This window comes from Juglans microcarpa x Juglans regia, chromosome 1D (assembly GCF_004785595.1).
Source record: "Juglans microcarpa x Juglans regia isolate MS1-56 chromosome 1D, Jm3101_v1.0, whole genome shotgun sequence".
NCBI lineage: Eukaryota > Viridiplantae > Streptophyta > Magnoliopsida > Fagales > Juglandaceae > Juglans > Juglans microcarpa x Juglans regia.
This window is the reverse complement of record NC_054594.1, coordinates 17,913,143-17,927,062: the sequence shown is the minus strand read 5'-3', so window position 1 is coordinate 17,927,062 and position 13,920 is coordinate 17,913,143. Positions and strand designations below refer to the sequence as shown.

Sequence of the window (13,920 nt, the reverse complement as noted above, 5' to 3'; positions counted from 1 at the left end):
TGAAATTATGCCTTCATTCATGCCGTGTATTTAATTAATCTCTTACCCTCCCCTTCTCTAAAAAATTCCTCTCCCCACTTACTTCTGTATAATAAGCAACCTAATTACACTGGTTTACGTGTCTTTGGTGCTGAATGTTGGCCTTTAATCTCATCATATAATCCAAATAAATTCGCTTATAGATCCGTTTCATGTGTTTTTCTTGGACTTAGCCCTTGCCACAAAGGTTTTCTTTGCTACAACATTCATTTGGGCCGGATATACATTTCAAAAGATGTTAAGTTTAATGAATCTAAGTTTCCCTTTTCCCATCATCCAAAGCCCAAGCTTGCCTCACCACCCACCCATGTGGCCCTACCCATTTTTACCAAACCCATTCCATCATCATCTCCTCCTACATCTATTCTGGGCTCGCCACCATCTTCTCCCTCGTCACCTTCTCCCTCTCCATCTCCATTACCAACATCACCGAGCTCTTCTCTGCCTGATCCTCCGCTGCATGCACATTCAATGTTGACTAGATCACCCACCAACACATCCCACCCCCGACAGTTCACAGATGGCACTATCAAATGGCCTCTTCCCCGTGCCCATGTCTTTGTCATAGACTCTGTTCCTAAAACTCCCTCTTGTTTTATAATTGCCTAGAAATACCTAGAGTGGCGCGAAGCAATGGCAAATTAATTCAACTCTTTTCTGGCAAATCAAACGTGGTCTCTCGTTCCTGCATCTCATGCCACCAACACTATGACCTGCAAGTGGGTATTTCGAACCAAACGGTTTGTTGACGGCTCCATTGAGCAAAGAAAAGCTCCTCATCGCCAAAGGTTATCTTCAACGGCCCGGCATCGACTTTGAAGAAACCTTTAGCCCAGTAGTCAAGGCCACAACAGTTCGCTTGGTCCTTGCATGGCCCGCTCAATGAAACTGTCTTCATGTCCCAGCCGCCTGGATTTTCTAATCCGCAATCTTCATCTCATGTATGCAGGTTACATAAAGCCATTTATGGCCTTCGTCAGTCCCCATGGGCTTGGTATTCTCGGTTGAGTGGTCATCTTGTGGACCTCGGTTTTAAAATCTCTGCAGCAGATCCTTCATTGTTCTTCCGTGTGGCTGGCTCTTCTACTCTATTTGTCTTGGTCTATGTAGATGATCTCTTGATCACAGGATCTTCCACTCAATGCATATCCGATCTTGTTGCTGCACTATGAAGTGACTTTCCAATGACTGACCTCGGCAACTTGAAATTTTTTCTGGGCATCGAAGCAGCATTTAACTCTCAAGGATTACTTCTCACTCAGCAAAAGTATATCAATGATCTGCTTTACAAGACTAACATGCACTTAGCTAAACCTGTGAAATCGCCTATGGCCACCTCTGACAAGCTAAGGGCATTCCCAGGCAATTTGTTCGAAGACCCCACATTATACCGAAGCACTGTTGGCTCGTTGCAGTACCTATCTTTCACACGGCCAGATCTCGCGTTCGCTGTTAGCAAGGTATGCCAATTCATGCATGCTCCTCGCATCCCTCACTGGACAGCAGTTAAGCGTATCCTACGATACCTTAAACACACGTCCACTCTTGGCCTTCAGCTCTCTCCTTCTTCACTTTTCAACATCACTGCATTTTTTTATGTCGATTGGGCAGAGTGCCCCGACGATAGACGTTCTACTAGTGGGTTTTGCATCTTCCTCGGCAACAATTTGATCAGTTGGTCTTCAAAGAAGCAGCCTACTATCGCCAGGTTTTCCACGGAGGCAAAATTTAAAACGGTTGCAAACACTATTGCAGAAGTTATATGGTTGCAACATCTATGCAGAGACATCGGCGTGCAGCTCACTAGTGCTCATTTACTGTAACAATTTGGGTGCCACTTACCTCTCATCCAACCTAGTATTTCATGCACGAACAAAGCACGTCGAAATCGACTTCCATTTTGTTAGAGATCGGGTCCTCAACAAGTCCTTGAAAGTGGCTTTTATTTCTGGCAAGGATCAACTTGGCAACATACTTACCAAACCTCTCTCAGCAGCACGCTTCTAGCAGCTATCTTCAAGTCTTCGTCTACACCATCTGCAACTTGACTTGAGGGGGAATGTCAAGGTTAAAATAGTCACTGCACCGAATACCAGCTCACAACCATAGCAGCTCCAGATGTGCAGCTCTAGACGTGCAGTACAGCCACGAAAACACGTCCATTATGCTGCACCTTTGTAACAAAATTTTGTAACAAATCTCACCTTTTCTAGACTCTGTACAAAGCCGTAAAGCATAACGCCTATAAAAGGCATTGTTTGTAACGCTAAAGAGTAAGAAATATACAAGTAGTTTTCTTCAACTATTTACAACAAAGATCCAAATTGATTCGGCTTGAGTGGTCTTAAAAAAAATAAAAATTTGCCAATCGGTTAAATGGAGCAGTACAAATGGGAGGGCAAAGTAATATTTTCCCTTCATGATCAGCTCAAAAGTCTTGATTCTGGGTGGGCCACACTGAATAAAAGCGAGCGGTGCCAGTGTCACATCAGACATGATCTGCGCATTTACTTTATCCTTTGTCATAATAAAACTAAGGGTAGTGATAGGTTACTCTACTACCAAAAGGCATTTCAAGTTTTTTTTTTTTTTTTAAGTATTTTTTTAACATCTTTAATCATTAAGAAAAAATTAAAAAATATATAATTTTACTAATACACACTTTCTTAATCATTAAGTAAAATTAAAAAATTAAAAAAAAATAAATACAAAAAGAGTAATAAATGGACAGTAGTATAGTAGTAAGCCTATCATTATTCTAAAAACTAATAATTAAATAAATTGTTGGAATCATTTTATATACAGAAAATCTCGTTTGACGTGGATTTCTTTTTTTTAATCAACGTGAATGTTAAAAGTTCCATTTCGACAGTAAAATGAGTCAAAATTATTGAAAAAAAAATTAAAAATTAAATAAAATATTATTAAAATATTATTATTTAATATTATAATTATTTTAAAATTTAAAAAAATTAAATTATTTATTATATTTTATATAAAATTTAATAAAATTAAAATGATGAAATAGAATGAAATCGTTTCAATATCTAAACGGACCTAAATTTATTGCATGCTGAACTCAATACGAATTATCTGTAAGATAATTAAAATTAGAATAGGTTTGCAACTTGCATATGTTTTTTAGGATAACAGCTTTATCGAAAAAAAATACATTTTACCTCTTAAACTGGCATACATTTTTTTAATTATTTACACCTCGAATAATTAAAAAAATTGAAAAAAAAAAAACTTTTGATAAAAGCAAATTTTCCATGCAGACAGACGTTATTATGATAACCTTTCTTCTCATCAACGAGACCATGATGAAATTAAAAAGCGTAAAAACACCATTTTTAAGCGAAAAAGTAAAAAAAAAAAAAAAAAAAAAAAAAAAAAAAAAAAAAAAAAGCTTTTCTTTTATAACTAGGGTAAGGCGGGTTTGGATATTGAAAATATTTTATTTTATTTTATTTTATTATTATAATTTTTTTAAATTTTTATATAAAATATAATAATTAATTACTTTTTTTAAAATATTAAAATAATAATAATATTAAAAAATAATATTATAATAATATCTTATTCAACTTTTAATTTTCATCTCGTCTCATCTTACTATCATCTTACTATCTAAACCACAACTTCATCTTTTACCTAGGCAGCTGCCCATAGGTTAAAATTAACATCATTTTATAAAAATATTCTCATTTTATAATATTATTATGTAATATATTATATCAAATATTGTGTGTACCATTACTTATACAGGATATTGTGGTTCGAGCCATGAGAAAGAGGTTTGACCGACATTGATGTTTTGTTGGTTGACCTGGACTGAAACTTTCAGGATATATCGACTGTTTCTTTGAATTTTGGCAAAAATATCTTTGATACGTAAGATCGCAACATAATTGTCTCCGCATATTTGGATTTTTTAAAAGAGTAATGATAGAGAAAAGTTACTGTAATAGTATACACTTTACACTCATTACATAATTATTTTTTATTTTTTATTTTAGATTTGAAAGATATGTAATCTAAATGATATCATATCAAGTGTATAAAATGATTACTCCCAACAGTAATTTTTATCTATATTTATTCTTTTTAAAAACATTTAAGATTTTGAACTAGAGGAACATGTAAAAAGTAAATCTCACAATATTTATAATATTTATCAAACATTTAGATGCCGTTTAGATAATAAATTGAAATAAAAATTAAAAATTGAATAAAATATTGTTAAAATATAATTTTTTAATATTATTATTATTTTGAAATTTGAAAAAATTAAATTATTTATTATATTTTGTGTGAAAATATAAAAAAATTATAATGATAAGATGAAACACTTTTATTATCCAATCAGGGCCTTAGTTCTACCACTGGATTCACATGGTCAATAATAAATTCCACGTCTATTTGCATGCTTTTGTTGCCAAATGTTAGAAACACTGTGAAATTCAAACTGTTAAATAGTAACTGGTTTGATTACAATCACTTCGACAGAATTAGAGATTCGATGGAATTATACCCCTATGATCAACAGAGAAACAAACAGTACAAAGAGCTAATACTACGTGCCGTAGCAACATGCTCTATAACTTCAAAGTACAACAGAAGGAATCTCTATGTAATGGGTTGGACGTGCTTATGTTCCACTCTCAACTGCCACTTCAGGCTTCAGACCTGCCTTTAAAGACTCGTCCTAGAAGAAAAAGGAAAGAACAGGGAAAAAAGGGGGGAGAAAAGCTTGTTAAAACATAATCAAAAGATACAACATCTTGGACTCCTGTCATATATGGCTGACCTTTTCCCTAGCTAGTGTGTATAAATAACTAAACATAAGTTCTTCTAGAAGCGTTCACATCTGTGACTCGGGACACAAAGATCTTAGATAGTGAATGAGCTATGGTGAAGGGGTTTTAAGTTTTAACTACCAACCTTGGTACAAATGTATATATAATGGACGTCAGGGTTCTTTCCAAGCAGTGTTCCCACAGAGCTTTCATCATCATCCAATGGAAGGGGATTAGTCAGCTCCCATTTTGGATGTTCGGAACTTTCTCCCAGCAGAAGTTTCTCTGTAGATATGACAACAGTCAGCACGTTACATTTAATTGCGACTCCCTGAAGCTCAAGAGGAGCATTATAGTGGATTTCTGACCCTCAAAAAAATGAAAAGCAAAAAACAAAGGATTCTATATTGAAAGGTAGAAATTGACATATATACATCTGACCCAGGTGTAACAAAAATGTATAAAATGCATAACACAGGAGAAACCAAGAACATGAGCCTAATATTGTTAGTGGGATCACTCTAGGAATTAAGCACCTTTGAAATGCCTAATGCAACTCTAGCAAACTCAATAGCTGCATCTTCTTAAAATGAACTTGCAACCAAACCAAGAACATTGGCCTCAACTTCTAATATTCCAAACTTCACGACAAGGAAAGCCCAACAGAGAGAGAGAGAGAGAGAAGCCAATAGTTGAGCTTGAGATGTAAATCTAATTCAATTAACACTGGAGTAAGACTTTAACCAACCTATCACATGGAGTTTTATTGTCCATGAGCATGAATCTCTCAACAAGTGTAGGCGATAAATTGGAGCTCCATATGTGACCTGCAGCATGCATTGTGGAGATTAATGAGACAAAAGGGGACGAAAACTGCATTTGCATATTACCACTTAATAACTGGCATGGCTCAAGCAAATGCATGAAATGTTCCTGACAGAAAAAGGGGAAGGTAGAGTATATAGTAGCTTTACCAAAATATAAACTCCTTTATCCTTGAGGACCCTATAGTTTGTCATCAACTGCTTCAATAATGGTGAAAAGATCAAGAAAATAAAATAAAAGTTTGAAACAAATAGTACGGTGTTGTTTCTGTTTACCTCCAGACTTCCTTAAGCATCTTGAGAGCGTTTTGCTGTGAATTATTTCCACACTATGGAAAAAGAAAATTGCTAAAACCGAAATCCATTTCAATTAAATATAAAAGTATCACAAACATACAGCACTCACCAAGAGAGAGTCGAGAGTCCCTGGAACACCAAATGAAAAATAAAAATGACATGACAAACCATTTACAAAAATAACAGGCAAAGCAACAGAGATGTCATAAGAAAAACCTCGAGTACAATAACTCCCTCTAACAAATGGAATCGAATCAAAATAAATAAGCAAGTAAAGTACCTTTGTCGATAACGGCATCGAAAGAACATGTTTGAAAAGCACTCATATCTCGAACATCCATTTTCATGTCTGTCTAGTTATTAAGGAAAATTACAGCTCAAAGCATTGAACCTCTCCATTGCATGGAGAATAAGATACAACAAAAGTTATAATATTTTGTTAAAATGGTCCATGCTAGAACATAGGAGCACTAATTCCTATCCGAGATAGTTAGGCTCATAGCAATATCAGTCTTGAGCAGATACCAATTCTCTAGAGATTCCAAGTCTACAGTGGAGTTTTTAAAACAATAACCATTATTTTTGATTAAATGGCTCAGATTTTTTTCACACCAACACTTTATAAAAACATCTAATGATATAAACCCAATTTGAAAAGGAGGAATTCATAAATACAGTGCTCCCCATCCCCAACAATAGTAAACAGATACGTACATCACTCACAATTATGTGTATGTATATACACACTTATGCAATTAAAAGAGGGAAAAGATACATATGAGTTGTGGTCGATTGGAGTATTTCTTCTGCATAGCTTCAGTCACCACAGTGGATATATCAATGTTGACCACTTCCGCATAGCCATCATCCACCATGCCTTCGCTGAATGCTGCAATTAAAAAAAAGGAATTTACGTCATGGAAAATTGAAGATCTCAAGAGATCGGAAGGTGCTCAGATGGCAGGGAGCGAGACCGGAGTTTCCGCATCCGACGACGAGGATGCGATGGTGGCGGTGAGAGAGTGGGATGTAGAGATTGATGAGAGGAGCTAAGGAAGAGTACTTCTGGTACCAATCGAAGGGTCCCGATTCGTGAGCGTATCGCTTGTCCCAGTACCATGCCTCCCCGTATGCTTGCGTCGAGCAAGTCCCCATCGTCGTCCAATTCCAAAACTGCCGCTGCTCTCTTGCTGCCCACTTTAATTTATTTTTTGTACAGTGGTAGGCAGGAAGGTGGCCCCCTAGTTTTTGGGCCGGGGCTCGGGTTTCTGGTACTCTCTCGGAAACTGTGGAGCCCATTTTTACAAATATTCAATCTCGTCTTAACATCTAAATATCATTTAAACACAAATATTTTTTAATTTTAAATTTTAAAATTTTAAACCAATTATTATCTAATCATTATAAAATTTTCAAACTCTCAAACAAAATTAAAAAAATAATTCAACTTTTTCAAATTCTAAAACGAAAATAATATTAAATAATTATATTCTAATCCTCGTTTAATTTTATAATTTTTTTATTCAATTTTATTTTCTTTCATTTCTTAAAACCTCATAAAAATCTTAACTCAAATTATCTCATTATTATTAACAATTTTCTCACCTTGTCTGTGTAACCAAACGAGACTTTATTCTTTTATAATACATTTGTTTCCTCAGCAAGAAGGAAAATGGGATATACTAAACTTCATCTCACTAGTACTCCATTATGATAAGATGAGTTTATCCATCAATCTTTGAATTATCTTTAAAAAAATAATTCAAAAGTGATAAAAGGTACCACATTTACATAATGAAATATCCAATGAGGATGAAAAGTGTCACATTAAGAATAATTCACAGGTGATGAAAAATGTCACATTTTTTTTTCTTTTATAAATGAAAAATGTCAAATTTACATAATTGAATAAAGAGTAAAATATATAGCATTATTCGTTTTTTAGAAACCTTCCATATCAAGTAAGATAAAAAATACTGTTACTGTATTTTTTATTTATAACTAGATCCCACAAGTAATGTGTCTATACACAGGTTCGTTGCCTTAGCTTCTTCGAATTTAATAACAAGGGGTTGGAAACCATCTTGAATTAGTAGGACCTGTAAAAACTAATGTACGCATGCACAATTTCCAATTGGCTAAATGCTTTATATGGAGGATCAAAATGGCACCAAACCAGTGCTTTCAGTAACTCACCATGTCGGGCTTTCGACCAGTGTCTGCCAGAGCCAAAACAATAACATTCACAACAGTTTTGAAACTCTCAGGTTATTCCTGTCAATTTTTAATGTACTAGTGTTCATAAAAACCTAATGTCCATTGTCGTTTGTTTTCTTTCAAGCATGTAACAAAAACGTTCCAAGCAAACCCATTAGAAGGTTATACAACTGCTTTGTTTTAACGCTTGAAGAAATATCTAGCAAAACCCCTGTGCTTGCCGCCACGTTGAAAGAAAAACTCATATTAGCATTCACAGCACTGCATCTATCTCTTTTTTCTTCCACCCTTTCCAGATTTGGAAGGTCCAGCAGTGGATGTGGATGCAGGCTCCTGCTTCTTCACCCTCCCAGGATGCCGAGGTACCAACTCAGCGACACGAAGCATCAGCTGTTTTCCTACAAAAACAATCAAATCAAATCAAAACAAAGATGAACACACAAAGAAAATGCAGATTCATTTCTTCTAAATTGCGCAAACGGATATTTCAATGAAATGACTAATATGGTTACATTGTTTATCCATTCTCTGTTTTCTTTTAAGTTTGTTCTCTGCTCCTTTCAAAGAAATATAAAATGAAGTATATGAACCCCCCACCCCTGCGGGGGCAACAAATTGGCACAAGGAATCAACCTCTCCTTAGACAACTCAGGCACAAAGTTGGTGAATCAGAAACCCCAAAAATGGCAGTGACTACTTCTAATAATCTATATGCAGATTACAGCCTTGAACAGGTTGAGCGTGAGTACATAATGACATTTAGAGAGACAGAGAGAGGTTGAGCTTTATAAGATTTATTGACCCTTCAACATCCATATAAGGTGGAGTCTCACCAGAGTTCCCAGAAAGGTGTCTTCCAAGAGGGACATATCACATAAATGGATAGTTCATATCACTAAGCAACGCATGATATCAGAAATGGTAAAATAAATAAATAACTAAATAAAGCAAATAACAAGCACAACCAAATGAGATTAACCAGACGAGTCAATATATTCACAGCTGAAAGAACTATTATCCAGGGGCTAATAGTACTATTCATGTCCCCAAAACTGACATGAATGCTATGAGCATGATAAAAGATGGAATTAAGCCAACCATTCATGGCCTCTTCATCAAGTCATAAATTATCAAATCATGCTTTATCCACCAATAAGGCTCATATCCACAACATGACAAGAACCATGGAAAACCAGTAGTCAAGACTGCAACAAATTTTCATCTCTTCCATTTAGCAAGTATCCACCCTTCCTCATCCCCCTCACCATAAATAATTAGAGGAGAAATGAGATGACCCTTACTAATTGATAAGTATAGGTGGTGTATGGGATTCCACATTGCTTGGGAGTGAGATGCTCTTTATAATGATTTCAATGGGGCTCCAATTGTACCATTGACTAGTCCTTTTGGAGTAGAGCCCATATATAGTTTGGACCTTCCATTGGGGCGTTACAAATGGTATCTGAGTCTATTCCAATCAGAAAAATAGGACTTGAATTGTGCTACCTATGATGGAATTGCCCGTCAAAGATGTCAGGAATTTAAGAAGAGGGTCCGAAGGGCCCTGCCTTGGAGAGGTTCCCCGGCATCAAAAAAAAAAAAGGAGATTGTGATACCCCGTACTAACTAATGAGTGCAGGTGATGTATGGGATCCCCACATTGCTTGGAAGAGAGAAGTTCTTGCACTTTATAATGATTCCAATAGAGCTCCAATTGTAGCATTGACTACTTCCTTTGGAGTATGGCCAAGATGTGGCTTCAACGTTCTATTGGGGCGATACATAAAAACAGTATTAGAACCATCACAAATAAGGAAAATAGATTTTGTCACCCTTGCACTTTTTCTTCTAATGAAAATACTTGAGTTGCACCTTTTGTGCTTATTAATAAAGGATGAATTCTTAGGCCCCGTTTGGATATAGAAACAGTTTCATTTCATCTCATCATTACAACTTTCCCAAATTTTCACACAAAATATAATAAACAATTCAACTTTTTCAAATCTCAAAACAATAATAATATTAAAAAATAATATTCTAACAATATTTTATTCAATTTTCAACTTTCATCTAAAACCATCTCATCTCATCTTACTATCCAAACGGGGCCTTGTAAAATAAACATTACTCTTATGAAATGCATTCTAGAAAATCATTACTAACCTCTCCAAATCAGTTATAATATGGGCAGATAAGCTATAACATAGAAAATCCAATCAGTTCACAACCGCAAGCACCCCTTGTAGAACCCAAGAGAGGAAAGTCTATTGCACCTCAACAGGGGTGCTACATAAATCACTGTCTCCTACGTATTAATGCATGTTTGCATGATTAAGAAACCCCTATTCTTTTTTTTCTTTTTTCTTTTTTTCTTTTTTTATATATGTAAGAAGATATTTATTAACAAGCACAAAGGGGCAAAGAAAACTCTGCTCAAGGTAACTAGACACCAGGTTATTACATATATTGGAACATAGGTGTACAGGTCTATCCATGCTTTTCAGGGAAGAAATTGCACGTCACAGAAAATTTGAGTTACACCACAAGGATAACTTCTCCAAAAGGAAACAAAAAAAGATATGATTAGTTTTTCAAACACAATGTACTTATTAAAAGAAGGCATTCAAAGACATTGTGATTTTCAAACTGGGAGGCCGCTATAGTAATAATATCAGATTTCCAACCCAAACAGACATTTCAAATAAGAAAGGCAACTGAATGGGTAATAATTTTCCATCTTAATTTAATATATTAATTGCATATTAGTCAGACAAGAATGTCAAATGTTCAGGCAACAGTATAACAAAGATCAGTGGAAGGCTTTTCATGTACAGCAGCCCAACTGAAAGAGAAGAACTTTTATAAACTCAGGTCTTTGTTGGAAATCAATCAGTCATTAGGTTAAAGATAAAATGATATTCCCAACACTTTTGAAATTCTTAATATTAACTTTATCTAAACGATTCGCATTTTTCCACTACAACATTCATGACTTTTAGAAGATCTTGATACAATTTTTAGCTTGTTTCATTGTGTATCGCGCAGACCATTTGTCCTAAAATCCCAATCCATCAAAAACTATATAAAAATTACTATACAATTAAAACTACTAGTAATTAACAAAATTTGTCCTTACTTGAAGATATGGCTGGATTACAGAGAGTCCCATCCTCCTTTTTCAGCAATACCCTCACTCTCCCTCTTTGCATGAAATCGCGTGGATAAGCCTTATCTATCTGCCAATAACACTCCCCAAACATCCATTAGATAGAAAAATGCAAAAATTGAAATCATAAAAGAAGAGAAAACGAACCTCAATAGCAAAAGGGAGCTTGAGATGGCCGCAGCAATCGGCAATCTCAGCACAAGTGGGATTTTCGCATGCGTTGCTCACGCTTATCCGTCTCCCTTCAGCCACTGTCTTCTTTGAGTTGATGTAAACTGGGTAAAACACTGTCCACTTCTTTATATTCGGTACATCTCCTCCCCCGTCCATGCTCCGATTCAATAACCCTAACAATAGATGTATATCAGATCTGGTAAATCCTAAAAAATTGTAAATCCTTGTAAGAAAGAGTCCTGAATATGCAACTCAACCTGCGCGTAGAATTATGGAACCTTGATCAAGCGAAACGGAGCCCAGACTCACACAAATGGGCCTCCATAAAAAAGCCAATTCGTAATATGTTGAATCATTTACCACAATTTTTTTTATCAATACTGCCTAAGACACAAAGGTGATAAAACTTCAACTTTGTACTTATAAAAATGTTCAACTTAGTGGAACACAAATTAACTTCCCAACCACACCATCAATTACAGAAAGAAAATAAAACAGCCCACGTGTTCACTAAAACAGTCCCAACTTTAGCATCATATTAATATATAAACAGCCCCAAACCACAACACAAACAAAAACAGGTCCAAAAACAAGCATAATCACAGTTTATTCATTCAAAACATCCCAACAAAAACAGCCCCAATATTAACTCAAATTAAAACAGCCCCAGTATAATCCCAGTTTTATCCATTCATTCCTTGCAACAACAAAAAAACAGCCCCAAACTCATTCTATTTCAGTTACACAATTTTACACAAACTCATCAACTGCAACATCCATCCAAACAAGTATAATCACAGTTTATTCCTTCAAAACATCCCAACAAAAACAGCCCCAATATTAACTCAAACTCATCAACTGCAAGTCTGCAACATCCATCCTATTTTAGTTACACATATTTTATACAAACTCATCATCACAAAATTACACAGATTTTACACAAACTCATCAACACAAAATTACATAGATTTTACACAACTATGTCATCACAACATTACACAGATTTTACACAACCATATCATCACAACATTACACAAATTTTACACAACCATATCATCGCAAAATTACACAGATTCACATTTTATACAAAGAGAGAGAAGACGAAGGGAGAAGAGAGTGAGGCTTACCGTGTCGACCGCTGCCTGCGGGGGTGGTTACTGGGTCAGGGTGAGGTCGCGCGGCGACTCGGCGAGAGAGAGAGAGGAGAGTGGGGGACTGGATCAGGGTCAGGGGGACTGGGTCAGGGTGAGATCGGGGGTGGGGGTTGGGGAGACTCGCAGGGAGAGAGAGAGAGAGGAGAGAGTGATCCTGTGGATTTTTGAAGCCTGAAGCCGAACGAAAATGGAAATTACGAAGGGAGGGAGAGAGAGACGAGAGTAATTGGGTGAGGGCCTGAGGCCGCGCCGGGGGGGGGGGGGGGGGGGGGGGAGGGGGGCGCCGTTTGCTTTGATTTTTATGGATACACTAAATTTAATTTTGAGATTTGTTAGGTATAAACGGTTTGGTACACCAAATCGCGTACCAACACTTATATAATTTTTTTTATTAAAAAATAAATAAATAAATTGAGAGAAGAATGTCTTACATTTAACATCGGTATAAAGTTTGGTACGCGAAATCGCTTGCAAGAATGATTTTTCTTTAATTTTAGGCTCGGTTTGGATACATAAAATATCTCATCATTACAAGCTTCTCAAACTCTCACACAAAATATAATAAATAATTCAGTTTTTTCAAATTTTAAAATAAAAATTATATTAACAAATTATATTATAACAATATTTTATTCAATTTTTAACAAAACATCTAATATTATCTCATCTGAACTACGTAACCAAATGAGACCTTAATTAAAGTTGTGATTGAATGTTGAAATGAGTTTAGTTGAAATGATAAAATATTGTTAGATTATTATTTTTTAATATTATTAATATTTTGAAATTTGAAAAAATTAATTTTTTTTTTATATTTTGTGTTAGAATTTAAAAAAATTGTAATGATGAGTTGAAATGTGTTTAGGCTTAACGTACCCGTTTGGGCTTTTAACCCTACTTTTTTATTTATAGTTTTTATAATTGTTAGTATTAATTATATATTATCACTTATCATAGATTTATATAATACTTTTATCATATTATAGTGTCTAATTATATGTTATTGACTTATCATTTTATTGACGGTTTGGAAAAGTCTTCTTGCAAATGAGTTCGCACACCAAATCGAGCGATACTGACATGTAAGACATCTGCTTAATGAAATGATGCAAATTGAAGACAAAAATAATTTTTGTGAGATAGAAAACATTTTTCTCTCAAAATTTTTTTTCTTTTATTTTTTTTCAATTAAAAAAGCCGTTGGTATGCGGTTTGGAACAACCGCTGCGCCAAACCACTTGTACCTAGCA

At 35.2% G+C, this 13,920-nt stretch overlaps 2 protein-coding genes across 2 annotated transcripts; both read right to left on the bottom strand.

Annotated features, from left to right (window-relative positions):
* Window positions 1–4,438: 4,438 nt before the first annotated feature.
* LOC121237931 (EEF1A lysine methyltransferase 4) lies at window positions 4,439–7,164 on the bottom strand. The gene is made up of 9 exons (XM_041134867.1): window positions 6,934–7,164; window positions 6,735–6,848; window positions 6,240–6,308; window positions 6,069–6,088; window positions 5,939–5,991; window positions 5,813–5,843; window positions 5,587–5,665; window positions 4,984–5,123; window positions 4,439–4,747 (listed from the first exon to the last, which is right to left on the bottom strand). The coding sequence occupies exons 1-9, from the start codon at window positions 7,112–7,114 to the stop codon at window positions 4,691–4,693; spliced, it is 744 nt and encodes a 247-aa protein (XP_040990801.1). The 5' UTR covers window positions 7,115–7,164; the 3' UTR covers window positions 4,439–4,690.
* A 1,046-nt stretch (window positions 7,165–8,210) lies between these two features.
* On the bottom strand, window positions 8,211–12,799 carry LOC121238014 (signal recognition particle 19 kDa protein). Its single transcript, XM_041134913.1, has 4 exons — window positions 12,644–12,799; window positions 11,490–11,689; window positions 11,313–11,412; window positions 8,211–8,574 (listed from the first exon to the last, which is right to left on the bottom strand). Exons 2-4 carry the CDS (start codon window positions 11,670–11,672, stop codon window positions 8,444–8,446), a joined length of 414 nt encoding a protein of 137 aa, XP_040990847.1. The 5' UTR covers window positions 11,673–11,689; window positions 12,644–12,799; the 3' UTR covers window positions 8,211–8,443.
* Window positions 12,800–13,920: the final 1,121 nt, after the last annotated feature.

Excerpts from the sequence above, each read along its gene's own strand:
- LOC121237931 (XM_041134867.1), bottom strand. The coding sequence starts at position 7,114 with ATGGGGACTTGCTCGACGCAAGCATACGGGGAGGCATGGTACTGGGAC. Across the intron at positions 6,089-6,239 it reads CGATGCCGTTATCGACAAAG|GGACTCTCGACTCTCTCTTG; the intron begins GTACTTTACTTG and ends TTGGTGTTCCAG. Across the intron at positions 4,748-4,983 it reads ATATATACATTTGTACCAAG|GACGAGTCTTTAAAGGCAGG; the intron begins GTTGGTAGTTAA and ends TTTTTCTTCTAG.
- LOC121238014 (XM_041134913.1), bottom strand. The coding sequence starts at position 11,672 with ATGGACGGGGGAGGAGATGTACCGAATATAAAGAAGTGGACAGTGTTT. Across the intron at positions 11,413-11,489 it reads AGCTCCCTTTTGCTATTGAG|ATAGATAAGGCTTATCCACG; the intron begins GTTCGTTTTCTC and ends TGTTATTGGCAG. Across the intron at positions 8,575-11,312 it reads TAATCCAGCCATATCTTCAA|GAAAACAGCTGATGCTTCGT; the intron begins GTAAGGACAAAT and ends TTGTTTTTGTAG.